The sequence below is a fragment of the Sporothrix schenckii genome (assembly GCF_000961545.1).
Source record: "Sporothrix schenckii 1099-18 chromosome Unknown Cont41, whole genome shotgun sequence".
NCBI lineage: Eukaryota > Fungi > Ascomycota > Sordariomycetes > Ophiostomatales > Ophiostomataceae > Sporothrix > Sporothrix schenckii.
The window spans coordinates 436,803-460,969 of NW_015971142.1; the positions used below are offsets into that span (position 1 = coordinate 436,803).

Genomic DNA, 24,167 nt, shown 5'->3' on the forward strand with positions numbered 1-24,167 from the left:
TTTCGTGTGCGCGTCCTTTTGCGCGTCCGTTTTTGTCTCCTGGTGTCTCGTCTTTTTTGTCTTGCACAGACAAGCCACCAATCTGCATTGTCTCTCGGCTATATCGGCCCCCTCAAACAAGTCGTATTTTTGTGTCCCTCACAGGGTCACTTCAAATTGACATTGTCCAGCTGTGCCACTGAAACTCCTTTGGCGACGAGCACACAAATCTGACATTGTGCTCTCTCTAGGCGAGAAAATGTTTGGCAGCTGTTCCTTTGAAGACCATGTTGCTCATGAGTTGAACGTGTTTCGCCGGGTTCCCGCAAAACGAAGTCCCTCAACAGGTGTCTTACCGCAATGTATGTTTTCGCTACACCTTAAATTGGGAGCCGGCAGAGTCCGTTACCCACCCGTTCGCCAACGGACCCAAAAACTGCGAGCGGCAGCAATCTAAAATAAATGAATAGGGCATAGTAACAAGGGGAAATAAGCACTTTTTACGTAGATCATGTTTATATTGACCATATCGAGCCCTCCTGTGCGCCGTTCAATCCAACTAGAGATCCAAGTAAACAGAGAAGACGGAATGTAAAGTTCTGTTCACGTTCGCCCAAACTTACGCCAATTAAAGATACAAAAAAGGGTGAAAATGTAAAAGGAAGAAGATGCCCAAGATCTGGAGAGACATGGCTAATATGTTTGTAAATGATGACATTGGAGAGACAAGAAAAGGTAAAGAAATGGCCGTAAAACTCCTTCTGTCCCGTTTTAGCGTTTTGTAAAAAAGAAAAGAAAACAGACAAACAAAGCAAAAGAAACGCCGGATGTGTATCGTCGATAATGTTTGGGCTTGATATGAGTCGTGGATGAAGGTGGTAGTGGCGAGAGTAAGTGCTGTATTAGTTGCCGCAGAACGGATTTTTTTATGTAGAGTCAGAACTCGAATCGGAGTTCGAGTCGGAGCTCGAGTCGGAGCTGGAGTCAGAAGACTTTTCGGAGTCAGAGGACTTGTCGGAGTCGGAGGACTTGTCAGAGTCGGAGGACTTGTCAGAGTCGGAGGACTTGTCAGAGTCAGACGACTTGTCGTCAGAGGAGTCGGAGGAGTCCGATGATGATTTGGTAGATTCGGCTTTGGCGGCGGCGGCGGCAGCCGCGTCCTCTTCCTCTTTTTTCTTGGCGGCCGCCTCGGCCTTCTTCTTCTCCTCGAGCGCCTTTTGCTTCAACTCGTCCTTCTTGCGCTGCTCCTCCTTCTTCTTCTCCTGCTCAATCTTCTTGCGCTCCTCGTTCTTCTTCTTCTCCTCAAACTTCTTCTTGTCTTCCTCCTTCTTGCGCTGGGCCTCGCGCATCTCGTTCTCCTTGGCCGCCATCACGCGCGCCTGCATGTCCTCTTCGTAGTCCCTCCAGTACTGGGCCACCTCGACCTCCAGCTTGGCCGTGTAATTCGGGTTGTTCCACTCGGGCAGCAGCGCCTCGGCGCGGTCGAGCCACGGCGTCATCCAGCTGTCGCGCACACCCTTAGTACCCGCAAAGTGGACGAGCATGTCGCCCTTCATCACCTTCCACGGCTGCACCTTGCCGTTGCGGCCGTCGTCAAACACGTCCGTCGTGCCGTTGTCGAACATGGCGGGCGTCATTTTGTGGCTGAACAGCCACTTGCCGTCGGCAAAGAAGGCGTTGTTGACGGGCAGCGAGTTGTACCAGCGCATGGGCACCTCCGCCCAGTGGTTCTTGTGCTTCAGGGCGTCGCGCGCCAGCGGCGATTCGGGCGACGTGAGCAAAAACTGGAACGCGCTCTGGTCCCGGAAGCGGTCCTTGAGCGTGCGCTCCTTCTCGTACATGGGGTACGCCAGCACGCCCGACAGCATGGACGCAGTCCACGGATGCACGCGCAGGGCAAACGCGCCCGAGTTGAGGCCGTCCCAGTTGGAGGCGATGACCAGGTGGACGTCGTTGAGAATGTCACTCGTATTGGGCGGCAGGAACGTCTCGAGGCGGGTCGAAGGGTTGAGAATCATGGTGTCGCCGTCGAACCAGCTAAAGACGAAGAAGAAAAGGTCAGTGTCCGTACCTATGTAACGAGTTCCATTGTCGCGGGGACACGCCGGAGACAAATCTTACAAAATCCATTCGAGGCGCTCCGACTCGTTCTTGAGCAGCTCCGTAATGATAATGGCCAGCAGGTAGGCCGGCTTGGTGTAGGCGCCGGAGCCGCGGTGCATGCGGTCGTTGTCGATCAGGTCGCTGACGACCTCGCGGTCGGCAATGAAGTGCGGGTAGCCATGTAGCTCGTTGTGGTATTGGTGCGTCTTGAAGGCGCGGTGCACAACGGGAATGTCGAGGGCGTTGACGGCGACGCCGACCTTGGCGACCTTGGCCATCGGGCCTTTGGGGATCGTGGCCGGCTTGGTGCCTAGCATGCGTGTGATGCCAAACTCGCCTGCGACGTCTGGTTGCTCGCCGAGCCGCACGGGCGAGTTGCACGAGGTGGCAAAGTCGACGCCCCGCAGGTAGTTGACGCACAGGTACACGAGGCATATTGACGTGAGGACAGCCAGCAGCCGTGTCGGCCGCTGGAACTGTTGGATGAGCATGGTGGGCGGTTGCAGGTGTAAGGTAGATGATATGTATATAGGACAGGTATAAGCGCTTGGGGCGGGACGGTAGGTCGAAAGAGCCGATGTGGTGGCAGCCCGGAATCGCAAATTGGGCTGCGGGCTATGGGAGGTGTGTCACGCGTGTGTGGCCGACCGGGGAATCGGGAGAAGCTGCTGTGCTCTTTCGCGAGGCGAATGAAGGAGGTGGACGATGCCCGAAAAAAAAAAACGAGAAATAAAAACGAGAGAAAGGGGAATGGCGAATATAAAGGAGAACAATGCTGAAACAAATGAGTGTCTGTATGCAATCGAGGAACCAAAAGACGGCGTCGCGAGTCGCCTGTTTCGTGCTGCCGATTGTGCAGAGGGGCGAAGCAAGGTCGTCAAGAAATGGAAGAGGTTGACGTTGGGTGACGGTATATCGAGAAGTCGAAGGTGCGCTATTTGGCGGAGGACCAGGCGTGCTCACGAAAAGAGCAAAAGGGAGTCGAGGTCTGCTCTCAGCCGGCGCGACGGACAGGCCCAGGAAAAGCAGAGAACCAGAGCCGTTACGAGGACGTGATGAACAGGAGCGGAGAGAGAAAGGAAAGGGAGAGACTGGAAAAAGCCACAGTCGAAAGAAGAAAATGAAGGGGAAGAAAAGAACACCGAAAAGAGTCAAGGGGCAGACAGATGGAGATACGAACTTACTACGAATGTAGGTTAGGGGCGTATCTGCTAAAAAGCAACGCCAGGAAGGGGCTAGGTCAGGCGAGCCAGGCATGTATGTACACTTGCCCTCCGAGGCTAGAAAGACGAACCCGTTGAATGCGAGGATAGGGCAAGTGCGATGCTCGCTTCCTTTGTGGGGACTAGCACACGTCTTGGCGCGAGATGGGGAACAGGCAAGCACGAAGAGGAAAGAGCAGAGAGTGGCTCAGTGGGTACCACGAGGAATTTGGATTTTGGTAATTCCTCTTTCACGTCGTGCAATACACAGCAACTTTAAACTATATCGTAGACTGAGGGCTGAGCCGGCGCATTTGAATCGTTATTTTCTTCTAAATTGCAGGAGAACTTCGCGGCTGGTATTGGTGCGCCAGCCACTGAAAAGCAGAGACAGAGGGAGGCGAGTGGGCTTGGGGGCTTTGGGAAAAGGCGGCGCATTGCTCCATACGTCTCAGTATTTACGCAGGCTTGATTACTGTACATCAGGGACGGCGTTTGAACGGCGGGCACGCCCCACGAAAAAGAGTGCGTCAAAGAACAGCCGAGTGGCAGCACGGTCGTAATCACTCATGGACTCATGGACTCATGGTAAGATATCAAAGGACAGTACCCGCCACTGTCGTTCGCCGTCGTAAGATTGCCGGCTGTCCGCCCTGTTTTTCGATTTTCCTAATCGTCTTCCTGTTCCCACGTGAGGGAGGCTAGGCGATGCTTCGCCATCTCTTAAATGTGCGCTGGCGTGGCCGGAATGCGACGACGCAAACTAGGGAGACGGGGTGGGAATGCTTCGTAAGAGAGAGGACCACGAACGCGGACCGAGCAGAAGCGACCGGTCGCACGTAGCCGTTTAGAGACGTCGGCCGAAGTCCGCTCTCTGAGGGACGTCGCAACGAGCTGCAAATTTGATATTGGCGACAAGAGCCCCAAAAGGCCCTAAATGGCTTCAGCTGGTGAATGGAGCAATGCTATTGAAAATGGGGCCCCAATAAGTCGTATTGCACACAAAGTTGTCGTGTACGCGCGGCCACGCAGGGGTCTGACGGGGCTTTTGGGACAAACCAAACAGGGGCTTCGAAGCCATTGGAAAGAAAAGACGGTCTCCAAACCGCATCTTGCTTCGTAAAGCGGCAGACTCTACGTTTGAAAAACGACGCTCTCAAGGCCAATAGCGGGTGCGAAGAGATTGCACGTTCTGTCCATTTGACAGTCGCGCGACCGTTTTACCTCAAGTGGACGTCTTACGTATGCACTTTCTTCCAAGGTGACGACACTTTTGGCGGGCGAGGGGGGCGGAGACGGAACACGGCAAACGGCAACTACGGTTTGGGAAGAGTTGGGGGGAAGTCGTTTGGCAGCTGCAACGGACTTTGTACGGAGTAAAAGCGCAAAAAGGACCCCCAAAGGAAGGTTGGACCTGGCTGTGAAGGATGCCCGTCGCAGTAGTAATGAAGGTTGCATTTGCGGGCAAGAGTCAGTGCCTTTTGTTGGCTTTACTGGGACGATCTCACAAAAGCCAAGACGTGGAAACCGGGAAGAGGAGGCTGAAAACCCCCTGTCCCGCGCATGAATGGGTCGGACACGAGAAAAGACACTTTGGACCAGGCTGGCGGGCTACTTCATTACAGGGGGGTGTGGGCTGGGGGCATTCTGCATTGTACGAATTAAATAGGGGGCCAGCCAGCCTATGAGTCGCGCAGCCATAAAATTAATCTAAAAATAAAATAAAAGAAAAGAGCCAGCCATTTCTGGGTATGACGACTGGGGGAACAACGCTGGGTTGGGGATTGATTCAGGTAGTCCAGAGTCCGCACAGCTTTCCCGTTTATATTTAGTATGCAGGCCAGAACGTTTGGCTCGATATACAGCATACAGGGGTAGAGCCCTGAAGATTCCTAGATGCACATAATATTGGCGAGTTGTGAAATACGAGCAGGGGATATGGGCAGTCATAGGACACCAAACCAGCAGTCAAACGACTCGACCAGAGCATGGCTTCTTGAGGCAATACATCTAACAACTGACAAACGCTCTTGAAGGACTTGAATAGTGCTGGATATACGATGAACAGGTCAGCAACAATGGATACACCTTGGAGAGAAGAAGTCATCTTGTGTGAGCAGCGGAGAGCTAAGGCACGTACGAATTATTATTGTGTATATTGAATCGCGGCGACCAAGAAACCTGTCGCAGAAACGACAAAGATTGACAAAAGGATTGACAGAATTGACACATCGCAGCAGCGGCTGGGCTTCTGGCTGCTGACGTTTCCATAGTTTCATGTGCCACAATTCCCCACAGGCTCTTTCTTCTCAGTCCGCGACCTTTGTCAAAAGAAACGGACAGCGCATAAAATATTTATTTGTGGCAGCAGCTGGCATTCAATAGTGTCTTTCATAAAGGTGATAGTTCCAAGTGATCGACACTCTCGACGGTTGCCGTTTTGGGCACCAACAGCCCTAAGAAACAATTAATCCATTTTAACCTGAACGTCGATACAAGCCAGGATAGGCAAACAACCCACGAGGCTCTCCCTGGCCCTGGTAACAGAAAATAAGAAATAGATAAACTTTGAGCCGCAAAACTGCGTACAGCGACGAAGATATTGGCGAGCCACTTGCCAGCAAAATCTACGCAATTTAAAATAATAATAAAAATGCAAGACGAACAGCGACCAGCAACAATTCATCCTGATCCAGTTGCTTTCGCGGAGAAATGAACGGATAACGAAACGCAAAAAATCGACCCCCCTGGGACTCGAACCCAGAATCTTTGCCACCGGAAAGCAACGCCTTACCATTAGGCCAAGGGGCCGGTGTTTGCTTGTGAAAATACGAGCTTAACTTTTCTTATGCAGTCATTCAGTGCAAGGAAGTGGATCCCTTGAAAATTTAGTGGAAATGATGACTTTTTTCACATAACGAGCGTATTAGCACCAAGCCTTAGAATATAACTGAAAGTCCACTTGAAGAAAAAAGGAAACACAAGGAACATACACAACACGAACGACAGAAGAATACGCCATATTTCGCGTCTCCTTGACGTATCTTCGTCTGCCGTCCTTGATTTATTTTACTGTACTCATGCTAATAAAAAGAATGCAAAGAATATAGACAAATAAAGAAATTAAGGAGAGAATGAAACGTTATTCAGTGTTTTATGTTGCACAATCCAGCTTAAACATCAGAGTGCATACGAAGGCGCCTAGCGTAGAGTAGTTTACATCGTGTTTACTGCGGGAAAGAAACGAGCACATCCTTGTGCACTTTCGATCTGACTTTTTGGGGGGGGGGGACTTTGTGGCTGTGAATATGAGTCGCCTGTTCAAAATATCAACATTTTCGAGACTTGATTTTACAAGCCGATTACAGGGCGGATAAGCTAACCAAGGCCCCGGAATATGGAATTCTGGGCGCAAGGTTTGGTGGCAATGCGCTAAGGAAGACCGCCATTGCGGTATGACTTAATAAGCCATCTTAGTGGTATTTCTCATATCGCTTCAAAGCAATAATCTCTTGTAGTATAGTGGTCAGTATACGGGCTTGTCACGCCCGGGACCCGGGTTCAATTCCCGGCGAGAGAGTAATTTTTGTCGCCCTACAAGGCACATATTTTTTTTTTTTTTTTTTTTTTTTTTCCTTTTGTAGAAGTGTGCTATTTTGACTATCACATAACAAAAAGCAGTTAAAAGAGTATACATTTCTTGAACGCTATGTATATATAGAGCATCGACTCCGTCTACGCTTCTAGGACAAGTCAAGAGGCAAACTGGTATAATTCTCCCACCACGGCCCGTTTCCTGGCCACAACTCTTGGAAGACATGTGGAAAGAACACTTTGTCACCTGTGGAGCAAGTTTCGTTCGCCTCGGTCATTTTTGTGCACATTTCGACGGCGCTGCGCAGCCTGAGGACGTCAAGAGGCTTGATGACGACGGTGCCGTCTGCTTGGCGATGCAGCGCCCACGACCGATTCAAGCTATCCATGACGCTTTCGAAAGTCGCGTCATTGGACTCCAGGCTGGATCGAGGCTGAATGTGAAGCATTTGCAGCGGTCCCTGTCCGTTGCTGGAGACGACGTCAAAGACGGCGCGAGCGAGCGTGGCGTCCACGGCGGCGTTCGCAAAGGTCGCTTTGTTTGCGTAGGCCATCAGCCGTTTGTTGTCCCCTGAGAAGATCTCGGATCGCCTTGCAGCGTCGACCCCTAGATCAATCGAACAGGCGAGACGAATCAGCAGGTATTGCAGGCTGGGCATCCGGCTGAGCGCGCGGTACAAGGCGACTTCGTCGCAGTCACCCCGAGTCCGATCCATGGCCACGGAGACGGCTTCCAGGAGTGGGAACAGCTTGGGCAGTTCCAGGATGGCATTGGGAGACCAGTTGAAGAAGGTTCGCGGAACGTCCTCGCCTGCGTCGTGGTCCCACAGGTACTCCCCAAACGTGGCAATGGAAAGGGCCCGCAGGGTCGCTCCGTGATGGCGCGCGATGGCGTTGAACACAATGTCGGTAAAGACGCCCTTCATGTGCAGGCGCTGCAGGGGTCCCGCGTTGCTGAAAATCTGCAGCATGTGCGCCTGACTCCGTGCTGGCTCTTGCACGAAGAACATGGTGGTGAGCCACAGCACCTCGAGGGAGCGAAGCTCACCGCGCGCGGCATATTCGGCTAGGGCGGCGCCGACGTCGTGATCCCATTCGACATACATGCGCCGCACATTTGTCGTATCCCAGCATTGGAAGATGTGTGCGGGCAGACCCGTAGCAAGACTGAGGTTTCGGAGTGGCGCGCCTTTCATGGTTGTCGTTTTCTCGGCGTAGTGGTTCTTGAGATCCGCATTGTCGTCTCCGAGGAAGAACCCGCCGAATTCGGGCCGACCCAAGTCGTCTGCGTCGTTCCCGGCTGACGTTTCCTCTGAGATACCACGGCTGAGCGAGACATTGGTCAGGTTTGGCGCCAGGCCGGCCATCATCTGCTGGAGGGCGTAGTCGTTGTAATCAAGCAAGCCGTCCTCGTTCAAGGGCTCGACCCGGGCACTGACGCTGTACAAGGCCGGGGACGTCATCAGAGCATAGTCGTCCGCACTGATGGATCGCGGCCGGTCACGTTCGTAAATGAGACTGCGCAGCTGGAACGCACAGCCGGACATGTGCAGACGGCACATGTGCGCACGTGGCATCTGCGCTGCTTCGAGCACGGCACGAGGCATGTGCCACGAGGTCCAGATGACATCGCGCAGGGCGGGTAGCTCGCGCATCAAGCCGGCCAACGCCTGCCACAAGCCCGGGCGGTCGCCATGGTCGAGGTACCCGGGCGCATGGTCGCGCAGGCGACAGAACGGGTGCATGACGTCAAACGTGCCGTAGGTAAACGCTTCGTAGGGTGTCTGGTCGGCGCTCTGCTCGTCGAGGTCTGATTGCAAGTCTGGATCTCGATTGGCCCCGGCGGCGAGACCTTGGACCCGGAGACGGCGCACGTAGCCATACCGGCGGCCGTTGTCGCGGCCGAGCAGCGCCCGCAATTGGGCAACAGTCGCATCGACGCCGTCGACAAATTGCACACAGACCACAATCTGGCAGAACCGGCGCCGATCGGCCGCCTCGCAAAAGCGACGGCAGGTTAACGAGAACGACCACAGGTCGCGTCGATCGGCCGACTCATCATCAAGGAGGTCGCAGATGCGGTCGAGGATGAGGTAGGGCAGGCCGCCGACAGAATGCGCCGTTGATGCCATACGGTGGTGGTAGCAACGTCTGGGGAAAATGGCCCTCTTGTGCTGTTGAGAGTTGCAAGGACTGCAGAAATCGTCGGATCGTTGTCTGTTGCACCACGCTACTTTTAAGTTTTACATTCGTACCTATTGTGACGCTGTTCTGCTGATCCTGGCCCGTTGGTTGGAGATGGACGCCGGTTTCGGTAAGAGAGTCATGCTTATGCGTAATCGTTATGCTAGCCAATCACGCAGTGTTGCACCATCCTTGCCTGAGGACGGGAGAAGCAAATGACATCGGATTTGTTTTTCGTATCTTCAGATTGGTGGTGCTTCACGAGGCGACGCATTGCAACGGCGTCCAATGGTCGTATTGGGCGGGCGGGTCACATCTCAAAGTAGAGGTCGTAATGCCGCGCACAGCCCGGGTTGAAAGCCGCCTGGCAGCCGGGACAGGCATTGTTGCAGGCCATGTACTCGGCAATGGTCCATTGGCGACGGCAGCGGCCGCACAAGACGACGGGGACCGTAGCACGCTCGGTCTTGGGCCAACACGTCGACGGGTGATCGGCCAGCGCCTCGTGGCAGCTGATGCAGGCATAGAAGTCGCCGCAGCACTTGTGGCGGATTGCAATGATGTCGCGGTCCGAGTGCCAGTGAGCGCACTGGGTGTGTGGCTGGACATCGACACCATGGATGACGATGTTGTCGCGGGCTTGCGGAGACGGATTTGCCATGTCGAGGGAGGTTCGCCTGTGGTACGTTGTTTAAAACTCGGCTTTGCGGGGAGCGACTTGGGCACGTCAAGATTTACGGAGGTAGTGTGGATCTGCACGTGACCTCGCGGGACTGTTTACATCAGGGGCAACTGTACCACACATCACCAGTTGGGAAGGAGGCATTTTGGATCCTTTCTGGAAAATCGAAATTTGTAGCTAGGGGTCTATATCTGCAGGATTTTCTTCAACTTAGGAACAGTATGTAGCACTTTTGCAAGGTTTTATTATTTTTAATTATTGTAAGATTTGTCTTTGGAGCTTCCAGCGACGGTGTAGGAAACTGAACTGATCACAAGCGAGATTACGGGGTTTTCGCATTTTATTTCATGCCTCTTCCTCCCCATTAAAGGCCTGGAGTTATATTTTCAGTCGGTCACATTTATCCTATTTTATCTGGAGATCGTTTCTTCTCGCCTATACGGCCTGCTTTCCGGCTCAACTGCCGCGTGCCGTCTTCGGGTATAGACACATCAACGATCGCCCATTCTTCGCAAACCACACATATATTAACACCCTCTTGGGTCATAATGAAACAAGCGAATGCAGGGAAACAATGCATTTGAATTTTCCCGGCGAGCGTGATGATGTTCATGTACAGCGATCCTACTGGTCGGGTGTCTGATATAGGGTTTGCGTAACCACTTCTTACTTCTATGGGAAATATATGCCGTCTGAACAGCCAAACGTTCATCTCATGTTTGCCTTTCCCACTATTCTTGCGGTTCTACGACTTTGTACGCGGCGTAATATATCCACACTCGACCATCGCCACTCGATATTTGCTCAGAATTTGTTACATTGCGTCTGAGAAGATACTATGTTGCAACGCCCCGCCTCTTTGCATGCCACAAATTCGTTGTCGTATCTTTAAGTAACAGGTCAGAATGTGTGATCTGAGACGTTACTCTGCAAGACACACCGTAGACGGTGTGTGGGAGCAGCAAGAGTTTACCTTCGTTCCCAACAATGGTCAAGGCGCGGGACAATAGAGACGGGTGAAAGCATACGTACACATTCTCCCGCGCTTTGCCGTCCTTAGTCCCATTTAGCAGGAACGGGTACCTGAATACTTGCTCGACTATTTCTTTTCACGGATGTGCCATTGTTCTGCCCGCGCCATATGAACGTCTGCTCTTTGTTTGCATGTTACTGAACAGCCATCTACGGAAAGGCAACATGATAATAGATTAACAATATTATTTGGGCGTCTGAATCTGCCAATGCTCCGCATCGGTTCGACATGCCTAGTCCCATTTGCAGCCGGCTCCGCCTGGCAGTTTCTCGTCATATTGCGTAATCTTCCAATTGTCCCACCTGTCCGCAAAGGCTTGTAAAAGAGGAGTTGCGTCCATGCTGTTCAGTCCATGTTTGACAATTGAAAATTTTGGTTTCTTGGTTTCTAGTTTTTGTGTTTGGAATTTTTTTTTTTTTTCGATTTTTGATTTTTATGACAACGGTTGATCAATTTCAATTCGTTCGTTTTTCCTTCTTGGCAACAAAACCAGGATCACTATGGGATTTTCACGCCGACTCCGGTCGCTGCCACTGGCAGCCGTGGCCGTACTCTGTCTCGTTTTGATGGTCGCCGCCGATAGCGTGCCCATCTCCGAAGACGGTTCATGCGGCTACGGTATCGTGTCGACGTGTATTGGCTCCGAATACGGTGACTGCTGTTCGGAGCACGGCTGGTGCGGCAACACGGCGGATCACTGTCTCGACGGATGCCAGGCCAGCCACGGCTTCTGCGGTGCGCAGTATTTGGGGGTGGGTGGCGGGGGTGGTGACAGTGGAAATGGTGGCAGCAACAGCGGAGGCGGCGGCGATGGCAGCGGTGTTGGCGGCGGGTCTGTGGCAACGACGACCATCGGGTCGGTCGTGTACGTGACGTCGATTGTGACAGCGCAAGTGACGGCCACGACCACGGTGACGCGTCTGGTGCCGGCGTCGTCGACGCTGTTTACGTGGAAGACGTTTACGAAGCTGTCGACAGCGACCACGACGACAACCGAGACGAAAGCGACGGCGCTGACCACGGCGACGACGACCTCGACGAAAGTCGTGACAACGGGCACCGTGGCGTCGGTCGTGTCAGTCGTGGTCAGCGAGACGGCGATCGCGACGGTCACGGTGACGACGATTGACAGCACGAGCACAACGGCGACGAGCATGGTGTACGTCACGAGCCTGGCCACAGCGACACAGTCGCTGACCAAGACGCTGCTGTCGACGCACTGGGAGACGGCGACGGCGACGGCCACCGTGACGAGCACCAACGCCATCTACGTGACGGACCTGGAGAGCTCGACGCGGGTGCTGACGAGCACCCGCTACACGACGCATTGGGTGACGGCCGAGACGACGTCGACGTCGACGGACGTGGCTCACGAGACGGTGCTGACGACGAAATGGGCCAATGCGACGTCGACGGCCGTGGTGACGGCGACGGCGACAAAGACGGAAACGGCTGTGGTCACGCAGACGCGGCTCGCGACAGAGACGAGCACGACGGTGGCCGTGTCACGTGTGACGTCGACCATCATTTCGGACGTGACCGTGACAAAGACGCAGACACAGACACAAACGCAGACGCAAACGCAGACGACGACAATTCCCGTGACCACGTCCGTCTCCCGCACGCTAAACATCACGCGCACATTCGATGTCACGCGCACGTGGAATGCGACCTCCGTCACGACGTCGACCGCGGTCTGGACGTCGGACGTCATCCACACGTCGACGGTCTACCGCACGCTGACCAACACGGTCAACGAGACGCACACGGTGGACGTGACCGTCTCTGTGACGGTCGACGTGCCGGTGAGCAAGACGCTGTTGACGACGTCGACGAACGTGGTCAATGCGACGTCGACGGCGACGGCGACCGCGGTGGTCACACACGTCCAGGAGACGACGTCGACGCACGTGATTGACACGACGTCGATAGCAACATTGACAGCGACAGCGACGGCGACAGCGACGGCGACAGCAGTGGTCACGCACGTCCAAGAGACGACGTCGACGCATGTGGTCCAGGCAACATCGACGGCCACGGCGATTGTCTCGGTCACGCTGCCGCCGGTGACGGAAACAAAGACGGTGGTCAGCACGGTGCACGTCACCCTACCGGCTTCGACATCGTCGGCGTCTTTCAATGCGACGAGAGCGGCTACAACGGCGACGACGACGGCGACAACCACATCAACAACGACAACGACATCGACAACGACGACGACATCGACAACGACATCGACTGCGGTCGTTCGCGTTGCAAACGACATTCAACCGAATGCGGACCGTGTTGCCTTTGCAGACGTTGCAGGCGGTGCAGACAATGCAGACAACGCGGCGGTTGTGTACGTGACGTCGACGCGGATGCACACTGTGACGCAGATTGAGGTGGCAATGGCGACTGTGGCGGCGGTTTGAGATGTTGTACGTGTACATAGTCGAGTGACGAGGTGGAGGCTGTAGAGTTGCAATTGATTTTCAAAAGCTCGGTTGATTTTCTGTCTTTGTCCTTTATACGCCCCGATCCGGAACTAGATACAATATAAATTGACTGCAATTCTTCTGACACGCGTCCAATTTTACGCCCTTAAATGCCCTCTTACCCAGACACATGTCCGCTCGCTCCGTTGACGCCGTTGGTGCCGGTGGTGCCGCTCTTCTCGCCATCCACAACGACTGCGACATTGGTGACGTCCGCCTCTGCCCCAGCCTCCGCCTCTGCCCCAGCCTCCGCCTCTGCAGGTTTGTTTGCCTCTGGTTCAATGGCCGTCTCGCCACTGCGGTCGGCGCCTTCGGCCACCAAGACGCCACGGTACCGCATTTTGCCCGCCTTGAGGTCCGTGTTGCACGCCTCGATGCCGGCCACGGTCATGGGATACTCTTGGTTGACGGACTCGATGCCGTGCCGGACGCAAAAGTTGAGCATGTCGAGGTAACCCTGCTTGGTGGCAATCATGGTGCCCTGGATGGTGACGCCCGAGAAGATGAGGTCGAGGTGCGGGTAGGTGACGTCCTTTTCAAACGCCGTGAGCGGGTAGATGGTGGCGCGCGGCTCCAGAATGTCCAGAAACACGCGGTAGTCGGGCTGCGCGGTGCTGCAGACGAGCAGGTGGTCGAGTCGCTTGATGCCCGACAGGCGGGCGGTGCTGGCCGGCGGCAGCACCACAAACTCGTCGGCGCCAAACGCCATGGCCGCGGCGCGCTTGGCCTCCGTCGTCGAAAAGACCACGACCTCCATGCCCATCTTGTGGGCAAACTGGATTGCCAGGTGGCCCAGGCCGCCGACGCCGACGACGCCGCAGCGGTCCGTCGCCTTGTAGCCGCGCTGCTGCAGCGCGCCAAAGACGCTCGCCCCGGCGCACATGAGCGGCGCGGCGATGGCCGAGGCCATGGCGTCCGGGATGGGGAACAAGAAGTTCTCGTCCCACACGGCGTGGCTGGCCAGCGAGCCCTGGTCCAGGTTGCCGAAGCCGTACATCTTGCGCTGGAGGCAGTAGATCTCGCCGCCCGATAGGCACTGCTTGCAGTTGAAGCACGCCTCGTGGACAAAACCCCAGCCCACGCGGTCGCCACTCGATGCGTCAGTAGGAATGGACGAAGGGAAAAAAAAAGAAGGAGAAGCGGTCAGGCCTGGAGAGTGGACAGACGTACATTTTATGCTGCTGGACGGCGGGGCCGATGCGGCGGATGATGCCGACGCCTTCGTGGCCGAGGCCTATGGGCACCGCCGTAAAGTATGTGTCGGTAGCACAGTAGCCGCTGTGCGTGACCTCGACGAGGCAGTCGTTGGGGCCGACGGCGCGCGTCGTCTTGACCGGCACCACGCGATTGGCCTTGGAGCCACAGTACGTGACAAAGTGGACAGGATCAGCCGTCATGATGGAGGTGGGAGTTGGATGATTGGGGGCGATATTGGTGGAGATATAGTGCAAAGTAGAAGGACGTTCTTGGATGCAGGGCAGAAACATCGTCGACATGGACGGAGACTAGGAGAGGCTGATATATATACCCCAAACGACGAAATAGATCGCCAGCTGAATCAGTATGCAGCCGTCTTCGGCGGTCTCTTCCTATCGGGTTCACCCCGTATCGACACCATCCCTGCCACTAACTGTTTGTTGCTGATCGTGTCGGCTCGTGGTCAGGTCAAGCCATGCTGTGTGCTGGGCATGGCGTCCAGGGTCAACTCGGCCAGGGTCGGCAGGCAACGTTTTCATACCAAAACAACAGAAAAAGAAAGCATTGCACAGTAACGACGTACTGGAGGGCCATGTGGCCTGAGGTTGGAGAATCGATACTCACTCGCATCCATGCAGCGTTGCAATCAAGAGAGGGGAAGGGCAAAGACAGACGAGAGGTGCTGCAAGGCGAACTGTCGGGCTCAATGCCCTGTACGCTGGGCGGTCGCTGCTGAACGAAAAGACGACTGCCAGGCATTCTTTGACGAGCCTGTCTTCTGTGGGATTAGATGTATGGATAGTTGGGGGCGGTGTTTCAACGACAGACCGGGCGTGGAAATAAAGTGACAAAACGCGGCCACGATATGACCAGTCAGTTGGTCAACAAGAATACGACACCCAAGACAAGCTGATTACTCTGTGTTTTCTACGTCGTATTCCAAGGCCTGCGCTTCCTCCTATGCAACGCTTTTCTAAAGCGTGGGGTCTGCCTGTCTACTTTCAAAGCTATTGATTTTTGACTTTTTTTTTTTTTCTTCTTTTTTCTTCTTTTTTCTTCTTCTTTTTTTATTATTTATTTTTACCTCTCTTTTTCGCATCCAGCCTACTTCTGCAGCCGGCACAAACCACGCAAAAACCTTCTCAAGCGCCTTTCCTCCGACCGCATGTCTTACACGGATATGTGGCGACGGCCCGCCCTATTTTAGACGTTCGTTCGACAGTAGCGCGCCCGTGTCGATCACCGGAGCCTTATTTCAGCTTCATACATGCCAACAAACTCGTCCTGCTTATGTCGCACCCTCGTCTCGTCGGGTGCTGCCGTTTTGGACTTTGCCCATGTCGCTTTTTGTGTCTCCGACGTCGGACACCTTCATACTTTAATGCTATTTCTTGTCACAACTTCAACTCTGTATCTTGTTCGCCTTTTCCGTCCCTTCTACCTCGCCCCCTCCCATGTCGTATTGTCGTGTTTGCCGGGATTATGTGGCATGTACGACGTAGTTTCAACGTGGCATTCTCACCGTACATTTTGCAAGTTTTCTTTTCTTTTTCCTCCCCCTTTTCCATCGTTACGCCAATGTAACGCTCGTCTATTTTGTGGCTTCCCCATATGCCGTACGCAATTAAATGCTGCAGAATTTCCCAACTTGTCAACATCCACATTGTCAAGTCTTCCGTTCGCTCTTACTTTTATCATTCGCCCGTTCGTCGTATCTTATCACACATAATACACACATCTTCCCTGCTTTCAGCTGTCCTGCCTCCCGCACAGTAATAAATGACATAGACTTCAATGCTTGTATCCAACACCGTAGTATTCCAGCGTCGTATTCGCCAATGGCCCACGCTTCTTTTTGCCCTGCCACGTTCTTGCTGGCGTCCGGGCGCCGACCTAGCCAGGCCAAACGTCGTGGGGGCGATGTTCCCTGGCCCCGTACCAAAGGAAAAGAAAACGAAGCGAATGTCGCCATGTGCTCCAATTTAATGGCTGAGGGAGGTGGTGAGGCGGAGTCGGCTGCACTCCAGTTCAGAGGGAGTTGGAGTCTAACGTCGCTGTTTTTTATTTTTCACCTGCTGCATCTCACGTTGTAGAAGAAGCGTTGACGTGTTGGATCGACTCCATGTAAACAAACTAGACCTAAAGAGCTAAAAACCTTCTCAAGCCCCTCCTGTCATCCTTATTTGTCTGCTCGTCCGTCTTTTCTTCATGTAAACAAACTAGACCTAAACAGTTAAAAACCTTCTCAACCCCCTCTCAACCCCCTCCTTTCATCCTTATTTTTCTGCTCGTCCGTCTTTTCTTGCATTCATATGTTCATTACTTGATTCCTTTTGGTTCATCCGGAATATGCAGCCCCGGCGCCTCTCCGTTTCTCGGTCATATTGCGGTTGTGAGCAAGACGATGCTCGATGCGTCATCGCTCGCGAAGGGACTCGCTGGCATATTAATCCTGCGCGACATGTAGATGTCACGCCAGAGCAAGAAATGAATAATTAGCATGATGCACCTGACTTGGTCACGACCGTGGTGAGGTCGAGGCGAATCAGCAGCGTTATGCGAGATTGTTAACATGCCCAACGATTTGTGTTTGTCCAATGTTTTTGTGTTTGTCTAACGGCCTTGTGATGAAGGCTGCTTGCGGCCCCCAGATCTGGATCTCAGGTAGCCCGTCCAATTGCGGCGTAATGTGCTGTCCTCGGCATTGCACACATTCTTTCTCCCGACACGTGCCGCGCGAGTAGACCCAGCTCGCCGGGAGAATTACCTACAGTTGACACCATCCATACGTTGGCCAACAATGAATGACGGTACGGAGTATTCCTTACGCCCCCTATTTCACACCAATGAGAGGCGCCTTGCAAAGGAGTGGAGCGCGCAAAGGTGAACCGCTGGCGGAGACGCATCTCCGCGGACAGACGTCGGATTTATCAGCTGTGGTGGTGATGTTGTTGCCATTTCTAGTCATGCAGGCAAGGATATATTGTACAAAGTCGTCTCCGAATTGCGTCTCGACGTCGGTTTCGCCAAGACTATTATGCAATACGCTTTGGACGAATCGCAGGCCACAAGTTGCATTGGTGAGATGTGAGATGCCAAACCAGGTGGCATTTGTGTCTACGAAATAGTTTATGACACTGACGTATATAAGGCCGTAAGTCATGCCAAAATGACGAATCTACCATGAATAGGCTTTGTACGCGACATTGGATCGTCGACGAGACATTCTACGCGACCATGCAATGTCAACGAGGCCTTCTACGCGAACATGGACCAGGGGCGGTCACAATTGGTTTCGAGTCGAGCCCATGGCTCTGTATAAAATGCATCATGACATGAACGGTCCAGATACTTAAGGACGCATCGGCCAGTCTCAAAGGACCACCGTTAAAACGTGTCTTCCCAGACACTCTCTTCCGTTTTACACCCAACCCAAAGTGAATCGACATACCTTTGCAGCGATGCCGACCGTGCTGTGGAGCGTGAGCTCCTCCTCAACCGCCACCGACAATGCCGCCACCGACAATGAACCGGCCAACTCCAGCTCGGGCGACGACAAGACACCGCAGTTGACGGTCAGCGAAGTCCCGCCGCAGTTTCCTATCAGCGAACGGCCCCTGGGCGAGCCCATTTCCAAGAAACGGACCTTCTTCTGGCGCAAGTCGGAAACGCTGGACCTTGACGCGATTGCGACGCAGCCGTCCGTGTTTGACGATCCCAAGCTGGCCATTGAGTACCGGCCCCGGGCAGACTGGGAGAACATCCACCGGTTCGATCCGTCGGTGCGGTGGACGTGGCGGGAAGAGAAAGTAGGCCTTCTGCGACCCATCGCTGTGTCTCTTAGGGGGGCGTCCGTCTTCAAGTTCCTCTTTTTGACACTCTTCGCCGCAGGCTCTGGTCCGCAAGATTGATTTGCGCATTTTCGTCTTTACGTGTGTTGCCTTTATGGCGCTGGAGATTGACCGTGCCAATCTCTCACAAGCACTGACAAACAACTTTTTGACGGACCTCCATCTCACCACGAACGGTGTGTGTTAATAATGCCCCCTTTATAGTCTTTTGTGTGCAACTTCGAATGCTAATTCTACATCCCAATGCCCAGATTACAATCTGGGCAATTCGGTCTTTTCGCTGTCCTTTATGTGCGCCGAGATCCCTTCACAGCTGATTTCGAAATGGTATGTTGGCGCAGCAGGGGAAGTTCACGTTCATGTCACGTTCGTGTTCATATCTAATGCAACTCCAAACACAAACAGGATGGGACCCGATCGGTGGATTCCGCTGCAAATGATCTTGTGGAGCATTGTCGCTGCGAGCCAGTACAAGCTCAGTGGCCGCACGTCGTTCCTCGTCACTCGCTCCTTGCTGGCCATTCTCCAGGGCGGGTTTATTCCAGACGTGCGTACTCCGCATCTCTTGTTTTCCCATGACGTAGTCGCATGACACTGTCCTAACAGCAACACAACAACAACAGATGAACCTCTTCATGTCCTACTTCTACACGAGCGCCGAGCTGCCCGTGCGTCTGTCGATTTGGTGGACGGCCGAGACGAGCGCCATCGTGCTCGGCTCCTTCATGGCGTTTGGCATCCTGCACATTGACGGCGTCCGGGGCGTCGAGGGCTGGCGGTGGCTGTTCCTCATCGAAGGCCTCATCACGCTGGCCGTCGGCGTGTCGGCGTTTTACTTTATGCCGCCGAGTCCGACACAGACGCGCGGGTTTCCGCGCGGCAAGAAGGGCTGGTTCACCGAGCGGTATGTCCCCTGCCGAACGGAACGGATTCGAGGCAAGGACCAGCACGTTGACATGACACAGAGAGGAATACATCATCATCAACAGAGCCATTCGCGACGACCCGTCCAAAGGCACGATGCACAACAGACAGGCGATTACGCCCCGGCTTCTGCTCAAGGCGCTCTCTGACTACCATCTCTGGCCAGTGTACGTAACATGATGTGCTGTAGGCATTCGTACGATGTACTAATTTGCGGAACAGGTACATGATTGGCCTTTGCTTTCAGATGCCAATGGGACCGCCGTCACAATATCTGACATTGAGGTAGGTTACGTTGTCCCGTGTTTCTTGAACGCACATGTTGACTAACACAACACAGTCTCAAGGGCCTTGGCTTCAGCACGTTCCAGACCAACCTCCTGGTGATTCCCAGCAACGTACTGAAGATGATTACGCTCTTAACGGTCACCCGGTTTGCGGGCTGGTCGCACAAGCTGGCATTCAACGGGATCATCGGGCAGGTGTGGGCGCTGCCTTGCCTCGTGGCGCTCTATGCGACAAACACGACCACCGAGAGCCGGTGGATTGTCTTTGCGATTGTCACCGTGCTCCTGGGCTACCCGAGCAACCACTCCGTGCAGGTCGGCTGGGTGTCGAGAAACGCAAACACGGTGCGGTCGCGCACGGTGTCCACGGCCGCGTACAACATGACGGTCCAGGCTTGCAGTGTCATTTATTCCAACATCTATCGGTCAGGTGAGTCCTGTGCTGTACCTTTGCTGTCCCTTTGTTGCACTGTTTATCTAACACGACCATAGATGACGCCCCTCGCTACCGGCGCGGCAACAGAAACCTCATCATCATCTGCATTAGCAACATATGCCTCTACCTGCTGGTGAACTTTTACTACAAATGGGAAAACAACCGACGAGACAAGATCTGGAACGCATGGACGCCGGCCGAGCGCGAGCACTACATCAAGACCACGAAGGACGAGGGCAACAAGCGGCTGGACTTTCGGTTTGAGTACTAATTGCGGTGGACGGTGCTGTGGTGGGAAGATTGTGGAGAGGTTTTGTGTTTTCGGTCTTTCCGCGCAAGACAACCAGCTAGGACAACGTGTATCTATATCTAGAGAGCATGCCGGAACGTGTCGTCCCCGTCAGCAACGAAAGACTGAACAAAGACTGTCACTTCTTTGCAAACGCAATCGTCGCCTTCCCGACCATCTTGGCCGGAACAGAGGGATACCACTCTCTCAAATCCTGCACCATCAATTCATGCGTCCGCACCACCTCCTCGTCCGTCATTTGTGCTACCATCCGCGCGCTGGGAGGCATCTTGGTCAAGATGAAGCGACAAATCTCCGCATGGTCGTCAAAGGGCATGTACCCCTCCGTCTCCACAACCTCAATGTCCTTGAACCCTGCCGTCGCCAGCTGCGCCTTGACCCCGTCCGTCGACGACCACGTGCTCGGCAGCGTCGGCATGCCCAAGTCCGGCCGCACTTTGGTCGGGTAGTACATCAGCTCCATCCACTGGCTGGTCGTCCATGCGGACATGGCGAGTACCCCGCCCGGGGCCAGCGCGCGCTTCATCGCCTGTAGGGCCTGCGCCGGCGCGGGGACGAGAAACACCACAAAGCCCGCGAGCATATGGCTGACGGCACCGTCGGAAAACGCGGCGCAGTCGGTGATGTCGGTCTGGACGCTCTGCGCACGGGACCAGTAGGCATGGCCCCCGTCCACCTCCCTCTCCTTACGCTTGTTGTACTGCTCCAGCATCTGCGCGTTCAGGTCCGCACCGACAACCTTGGCCGTCGGTGGAAGCGCAGCGCTATGGGCACCGAGCACCGCGTCGGTGATTTGGCCCGGCCCGCAGCCGATGTCCACGACGGTCGTCGCCTGGGAGAAGGGGAGCAGCTCGTGGGCGCGCCGGGCCATGTGTGCCGCCGGGGCCACGCCCGGCCCCGCGGTGGCCAGCTTCATGAACTCGCTAGAGAAGACGGTCCATTCGGCCGATGTGATGACTAAGAGTATTAGTTGTCTCGCTTGGTCTCGACTGCGAGTGTGGTCCGTCTTATGAGTACGTACGCCTTCCGGAAGACATGTTAATTAAGTAATCTATGCTTTTAAGAGGTAGATGTTTCTGTTATAAGACTGATTTGGCGTCTTGAATCTGTTGCTGGAATTCTGCGGGCTAGCTCGTTTATTAAATCGCGAGAAGCCGCCGGCGGGATGCTTCGAATCCTTTGACGACGGCTTACCAAGTATGTACTTATTTTTCGCAAGCAAGTGCATATTTTCAGTGTCATTTTGTTCTTTCTGACGCTCCTTGCCCCGCGTCTGACAGATGGAATCATCTTCGGAGTATAGAGTAGTCCGGCCTAAAGGTGAGAAAAAGAAATAACAGTCGCCGCCTAGAGCTCACGGCGCTAGCAGTCTTGTTGCTAGCAGTTTTATATAGTACTTGGTGGTTTGTCTCCGCGGCGATACGGAGGCCGGGTGAGCCAGAGACAGAAAGAAAGGTCGGCCCGTTGACCCCCGATGTAAGCTGACGACCTCGTGTTTTACCTTACCAATGATCGTCTTCTGTCCTTTTCTCTAGTCGTGTAAGGGAGTCTAGGAATAGTAGTCATTAATCTAAGAGGATCACAGGCAAACGATTTCGAACATAGGTGGTAGGAGGAGTAAACTCTAATCCTTACGCCTCTTCTGTGAGAAGTGAGGCGCTGATAGCCTTTTTATTATTATCTGGTAAAACACCGTAGAATCCCTATTGAATCCCTTGATGCCTCAGGCACCAGGATCTGCGGGGCATTTACATAATCGTAGTCCCATAGTTACGTACGGTATTAGTAAGCTGGGCGACAACGGGGTATCCCGTCGGCTGGTGGCACCTGCCAACTTAGTTTGGCGGCCTACGGGGACTGACCCCTTGGATCGACCCCGTATAAACCCCGTTGAATTACCATAGACTCGTACAAAGTATGATTTAGAGCCATTTAGATCTAGAGAGTAAGGTTAAAGAGTAGATTTTGTGCATTCGTACACACACGTTTTGTCCATCTTGTCTGATTTTTTCACTGACTGAAGCTATCCCTAGAAAATCCTTATGCTTTTGTAGAAAATGACTGCGTTTGCAGCGCTAAAAGCGGGGAAAGTAAAGCAAAACTTCTGGGAGCGGGGTAATTTCAAAACGCTTCGAGCGAGAAGTGGGGCGCTTACTGGGCTTCGGCTTACTTCTTACTTGAACCTGCTTGTGCCCGTCATTCTCTCACGAGTCATTAAATCCACTTGTCCACGAGGTTGATTAACACCAGACCCTCTTAAATGGTACTTTGAACAATCGACATACAATGGCAGAAGCTATAGGCCTAGCCTCAGGGCTATTGACTTTGGTAACTGTCGCTTTTCAGTCCAGCGTTACACTTTACCAGACGCTGAAGAGCATTCAATATCACCCTAAACATGTTCGTGACCTCCAAGACGAGTTAAACGATCTAACAACGGTTCTGCGCTCGCTCGCCGATACGATTGAGTCTGCCACCGACTTGGATCTCTCAGCACTGGCACTTCCTCTGCAACGGTGCGGCAATGCCTGCAAAGAGTTTGAACAGGAGATTGTGAAGTGTTCGTCGCGATCTGGAGGAAATCGGACGAGTTTTCGAGACTGGGCCAAGTTGAAGTATATGGGAGACGACATCAATGGCTTTCGGCAACAGATATCAAGCTATAAGGCAACTATTAGTATCAGCTTGCTCGACGCAAGTCTGTAAGTCACAACATTCCGAAGCGTAAGAAAACAGGCCTAACTTTTTATGATTTCATTAGTCGCAAATCCTCGCTCACAGCTGAATCTGTCGCAAGTTACAAAGATCTTGTGAAGACCACGACAGACGACCTCAAAGACCATCTCCAAAGCATTAACGACAGGCTGCAATCAATATTTGGAGAGGCGGCATCGGGGTCTGACACGGACACCCAGGAATTACGACAGATAGAGGAGGACCGGTTGGCCACGCAGAAGTGTGTGGAAATCTGCACCCAGTTGACCGACCACATTGACCAGCTTTTGTTGTCGTCCAAGCGTGGCAGCGGATCTACTGAGTCCGATGATTCGGAGAGCATACCTGAAAGGATCACCAACGAAGGCCTGCGCGAGTGCAAGAAAGTTCTCTTTGATAACGCTGCAAAGCTGGAGAAACATAAGCAAGAGCTGATTTATCGATTAATATCGAAGTCAAAGCTGGTGGTCACTTCTGCGGAGGACAATGAGGATCTCTTGAGGTTGGAGGAGGAGCTGCAGACGACGCGCCACTGCATAGACATCTGCTCCAAGGCAGACACCTATATGCGGGAGAACGTTAGCGTTATTGACAACTACGCGACCGGGGACGCCATCCAATTTTTGGTTTCAAATAACGGCAAGGTCATCCACGGCAAGAACCGAGGAATGGGCTGGAAAACCAGGCAAGTTGGAGGGTACCTCAATGATGAGTCCATCCAACAGTTATCGCGGGATTTCTCGAATAGCAGCATTCACACCTCTAAGCATGATACCTCGTCCTCGGAAACAAATCCAGCATCTTCTTCCGGCAATGTTTTGGGGAAGGACCGAAGTCCAGACTTCAAACACCATGGGCCGGGTTTTAAGCTTGCATCTTGGTCCGGTGCGGACCGAACCTTATCATCTACCACATCCTCAGAGACGCGAACAAAGGACTCTCCTAAGCACTGAGTGTATCTATTAGGCTGAATAAACACCACTTATATAATTCACTGTCTTTCTTGCTTCTTTCTCCAGAATTGAGATTTCACGTCAAACGATTTCTAGAGTGTTATGTTATAAGGGCCTACACCACTAATGCCCTTGCGCCGACGACCAACCCCTGTAGTCCAAATGGCAACCTGGCAATCAACGGGCTTTCGCCAGACCATTTACCAAGAAAACAAAATACGATAAATCCATATCCCCTCC

At 53.5% G+C, this 24,167-nt stretch overlaps 8 protein-coding genes and 2 non-coding genes across 10 annotated transcripts; 4 read left to right on the top strand and 6 right to left on the bottom strand.

Moving 5' to 3' along the window:
* Window positions 1-905: 905 nt before the first annotated feature.
* SPSK_07385 (galactosyl transferase gma12 mnn10 family protein) lies at window positions 906-2,573 on the bottom strand (the record flags this gene model as incomplete). The annotated part of the gene is made up of 2 exons (XM_016734048.1): window positions 906-2,016; window positions 2,101-2,573. 2 exons carry the CDS (start codon window positions 2,571-2,573, stop codon window positions 906-908), a joined length of 1,584 nt encoding a protein of 527 aa, XP_016590439.1.
* A 3,450-nt stretch (window positions 2,574-6,023) lies between these two features.
* SPSK_11227 lies at window positions 6,024-6,095 on the bottom strand. The gene has a single exon. It is a non-coding gene; the product is annotated as a tRNA-Arg (tRNA).
* A 697-nt stretch (window positions 6,096-6,792) lies between these two features.
* SPSK_11209 lies at window positions 6,793-6,864 on the top strand. Its single transcript has one exon. It is a non-coding gene; the product is annotated as a tRNA-Asp (tRNA).
* A 163-nt stretch (window positions 6,865-7,027) lies between these two features.
* Window positions 7,028-9,010, bottom strand: SPSK_07223 (uncharacterized protein; the record flags this gene model as incomplete). The annotated part of the gene is made up of 1 exon (XM_016733887.1): window positions 7,028-9,010. The coding sequence occupies one exon, from the start codon at window positions 9,008-9,010 to the stop codon at window positions 7,028-7,030; it is 1,983 nt and encodes a 660-aa protein (XP_016590440.1).
* A 362-nt stretch (window positions 9,011-9,372) lies between these two features.
* SPSK_08141 (CHY zinc finger family protein) lies at window positions 9,373-9,723 on the bottom strand (the record flags this gene model as incomplete). Its single annotated transcript, XM_016734782.1, has 1 exon — window positions 9,373-9,723. One exon carries the CDS (start codon window positions 9,721-9,723, stop codon window positions 9,373-9,375), a length of 351 nt encoding a protein of 116 aa, XP_016590441.1.
* Window positions 9,724-11,277: 1,554 nt separating this feature from the next.
* Window positions 11,278-13,191, top strand: SPSK_07249 (uncharacterized protein; the record flags this gene model as incomplete). Its single annotated transcript, XM_016733913.1, has 1 exon — window positions 11,278-13,191. The coding sequence occupies one exon, from the start codon at window positions 11,278-11,280 to the stop codon at window positions 13,189-13,191; it is 1,914 nt and encodes a 637-aa protein (XP_016590442.1).
* Window positions 13,192-13,372: 181 nt separating this feature from the next.
* SPSK_07593 (NADP-dependent alcohol dehydrogenase) lies at window positions 13,373-14,651 on the bottom strand (the record flags this gene model as incomplete). Its single annotated transcript, XM_016734252.1, has 2 exons — window positions 13,373-14,345; window positions 14,425-14,651. 2 exons carry the CDS (start codon window positions 14,649-14,651, stop codon window positions 13,373-13,375), a joined length of 1,200 nt encoding a protein of 399 aa, XP_016590443.1.
* A 3,261-nt stretch (window positions 14,652-17,912) lies between these two features.
* Window positions 17,913-20,220, top strand: SPSK_07125 (uncharacterized protein; the record flags this gene model as incomplete). The annotated part of the gene is made up of 8 exons (XM_016733793.1): window positions 17,913-18,260; window positions 18,343-18,478; window positions 18,554-18,849; window positions 18,887-19,206; window positions 19,268-19,393; window positions 19,449-19,511; window positions 19,567-19,943; window positions 20,006-20,220. 8 exons carry the CDS (start codon window positions 17,913-17,915, stop codon window positions 20,218-20,220), a joined length of 1,881 nt encoding a protein of 626 aa, XP_016590444.1.
* Window positions 20,221-20,377: 157 nt separating this feature from the next.
* SPSK_07814 (uncharacterized protein) lies at window positions 20,378-21,296 on the bottom strand (the record flags this gene model as incomplete). The annotated part of the gene is made up of 2 exons (XM_016734469.1): window positions 20,378-21,216; window positions 21,281-21,296. The coding sequence occupies 2 exons, from the start codon at window positions 21,294-21,296 to the stop codon at window positions 20,378-20,380; spliced, it is 855 nt and encodes a 284-aa protein (XP_016590445.1).
* Window positions 21,297-22,545: 1,249 nt separating this feature from the next.
* Window positions 22,546-23,927, top strand: SPSK_07534 (uncharacterized protein; the record flags this gene model as incomplete). Its single annotated transcript, XM_016734195.1, has 2 exons — window positions 22,546-22,961; window positions 23,021-23,927. The coding sequence occupies 2 exons, from the start codon at window positions 22,546-22,548 to the stop codon at window positions 23,925-23,927; spliced, it is 1,323 nt and encodes a 440-aa protein (XP_016590446.1).
* Between the last annotated feature and the right edge of the window lie 240 nt (window positions 23,928-24,167).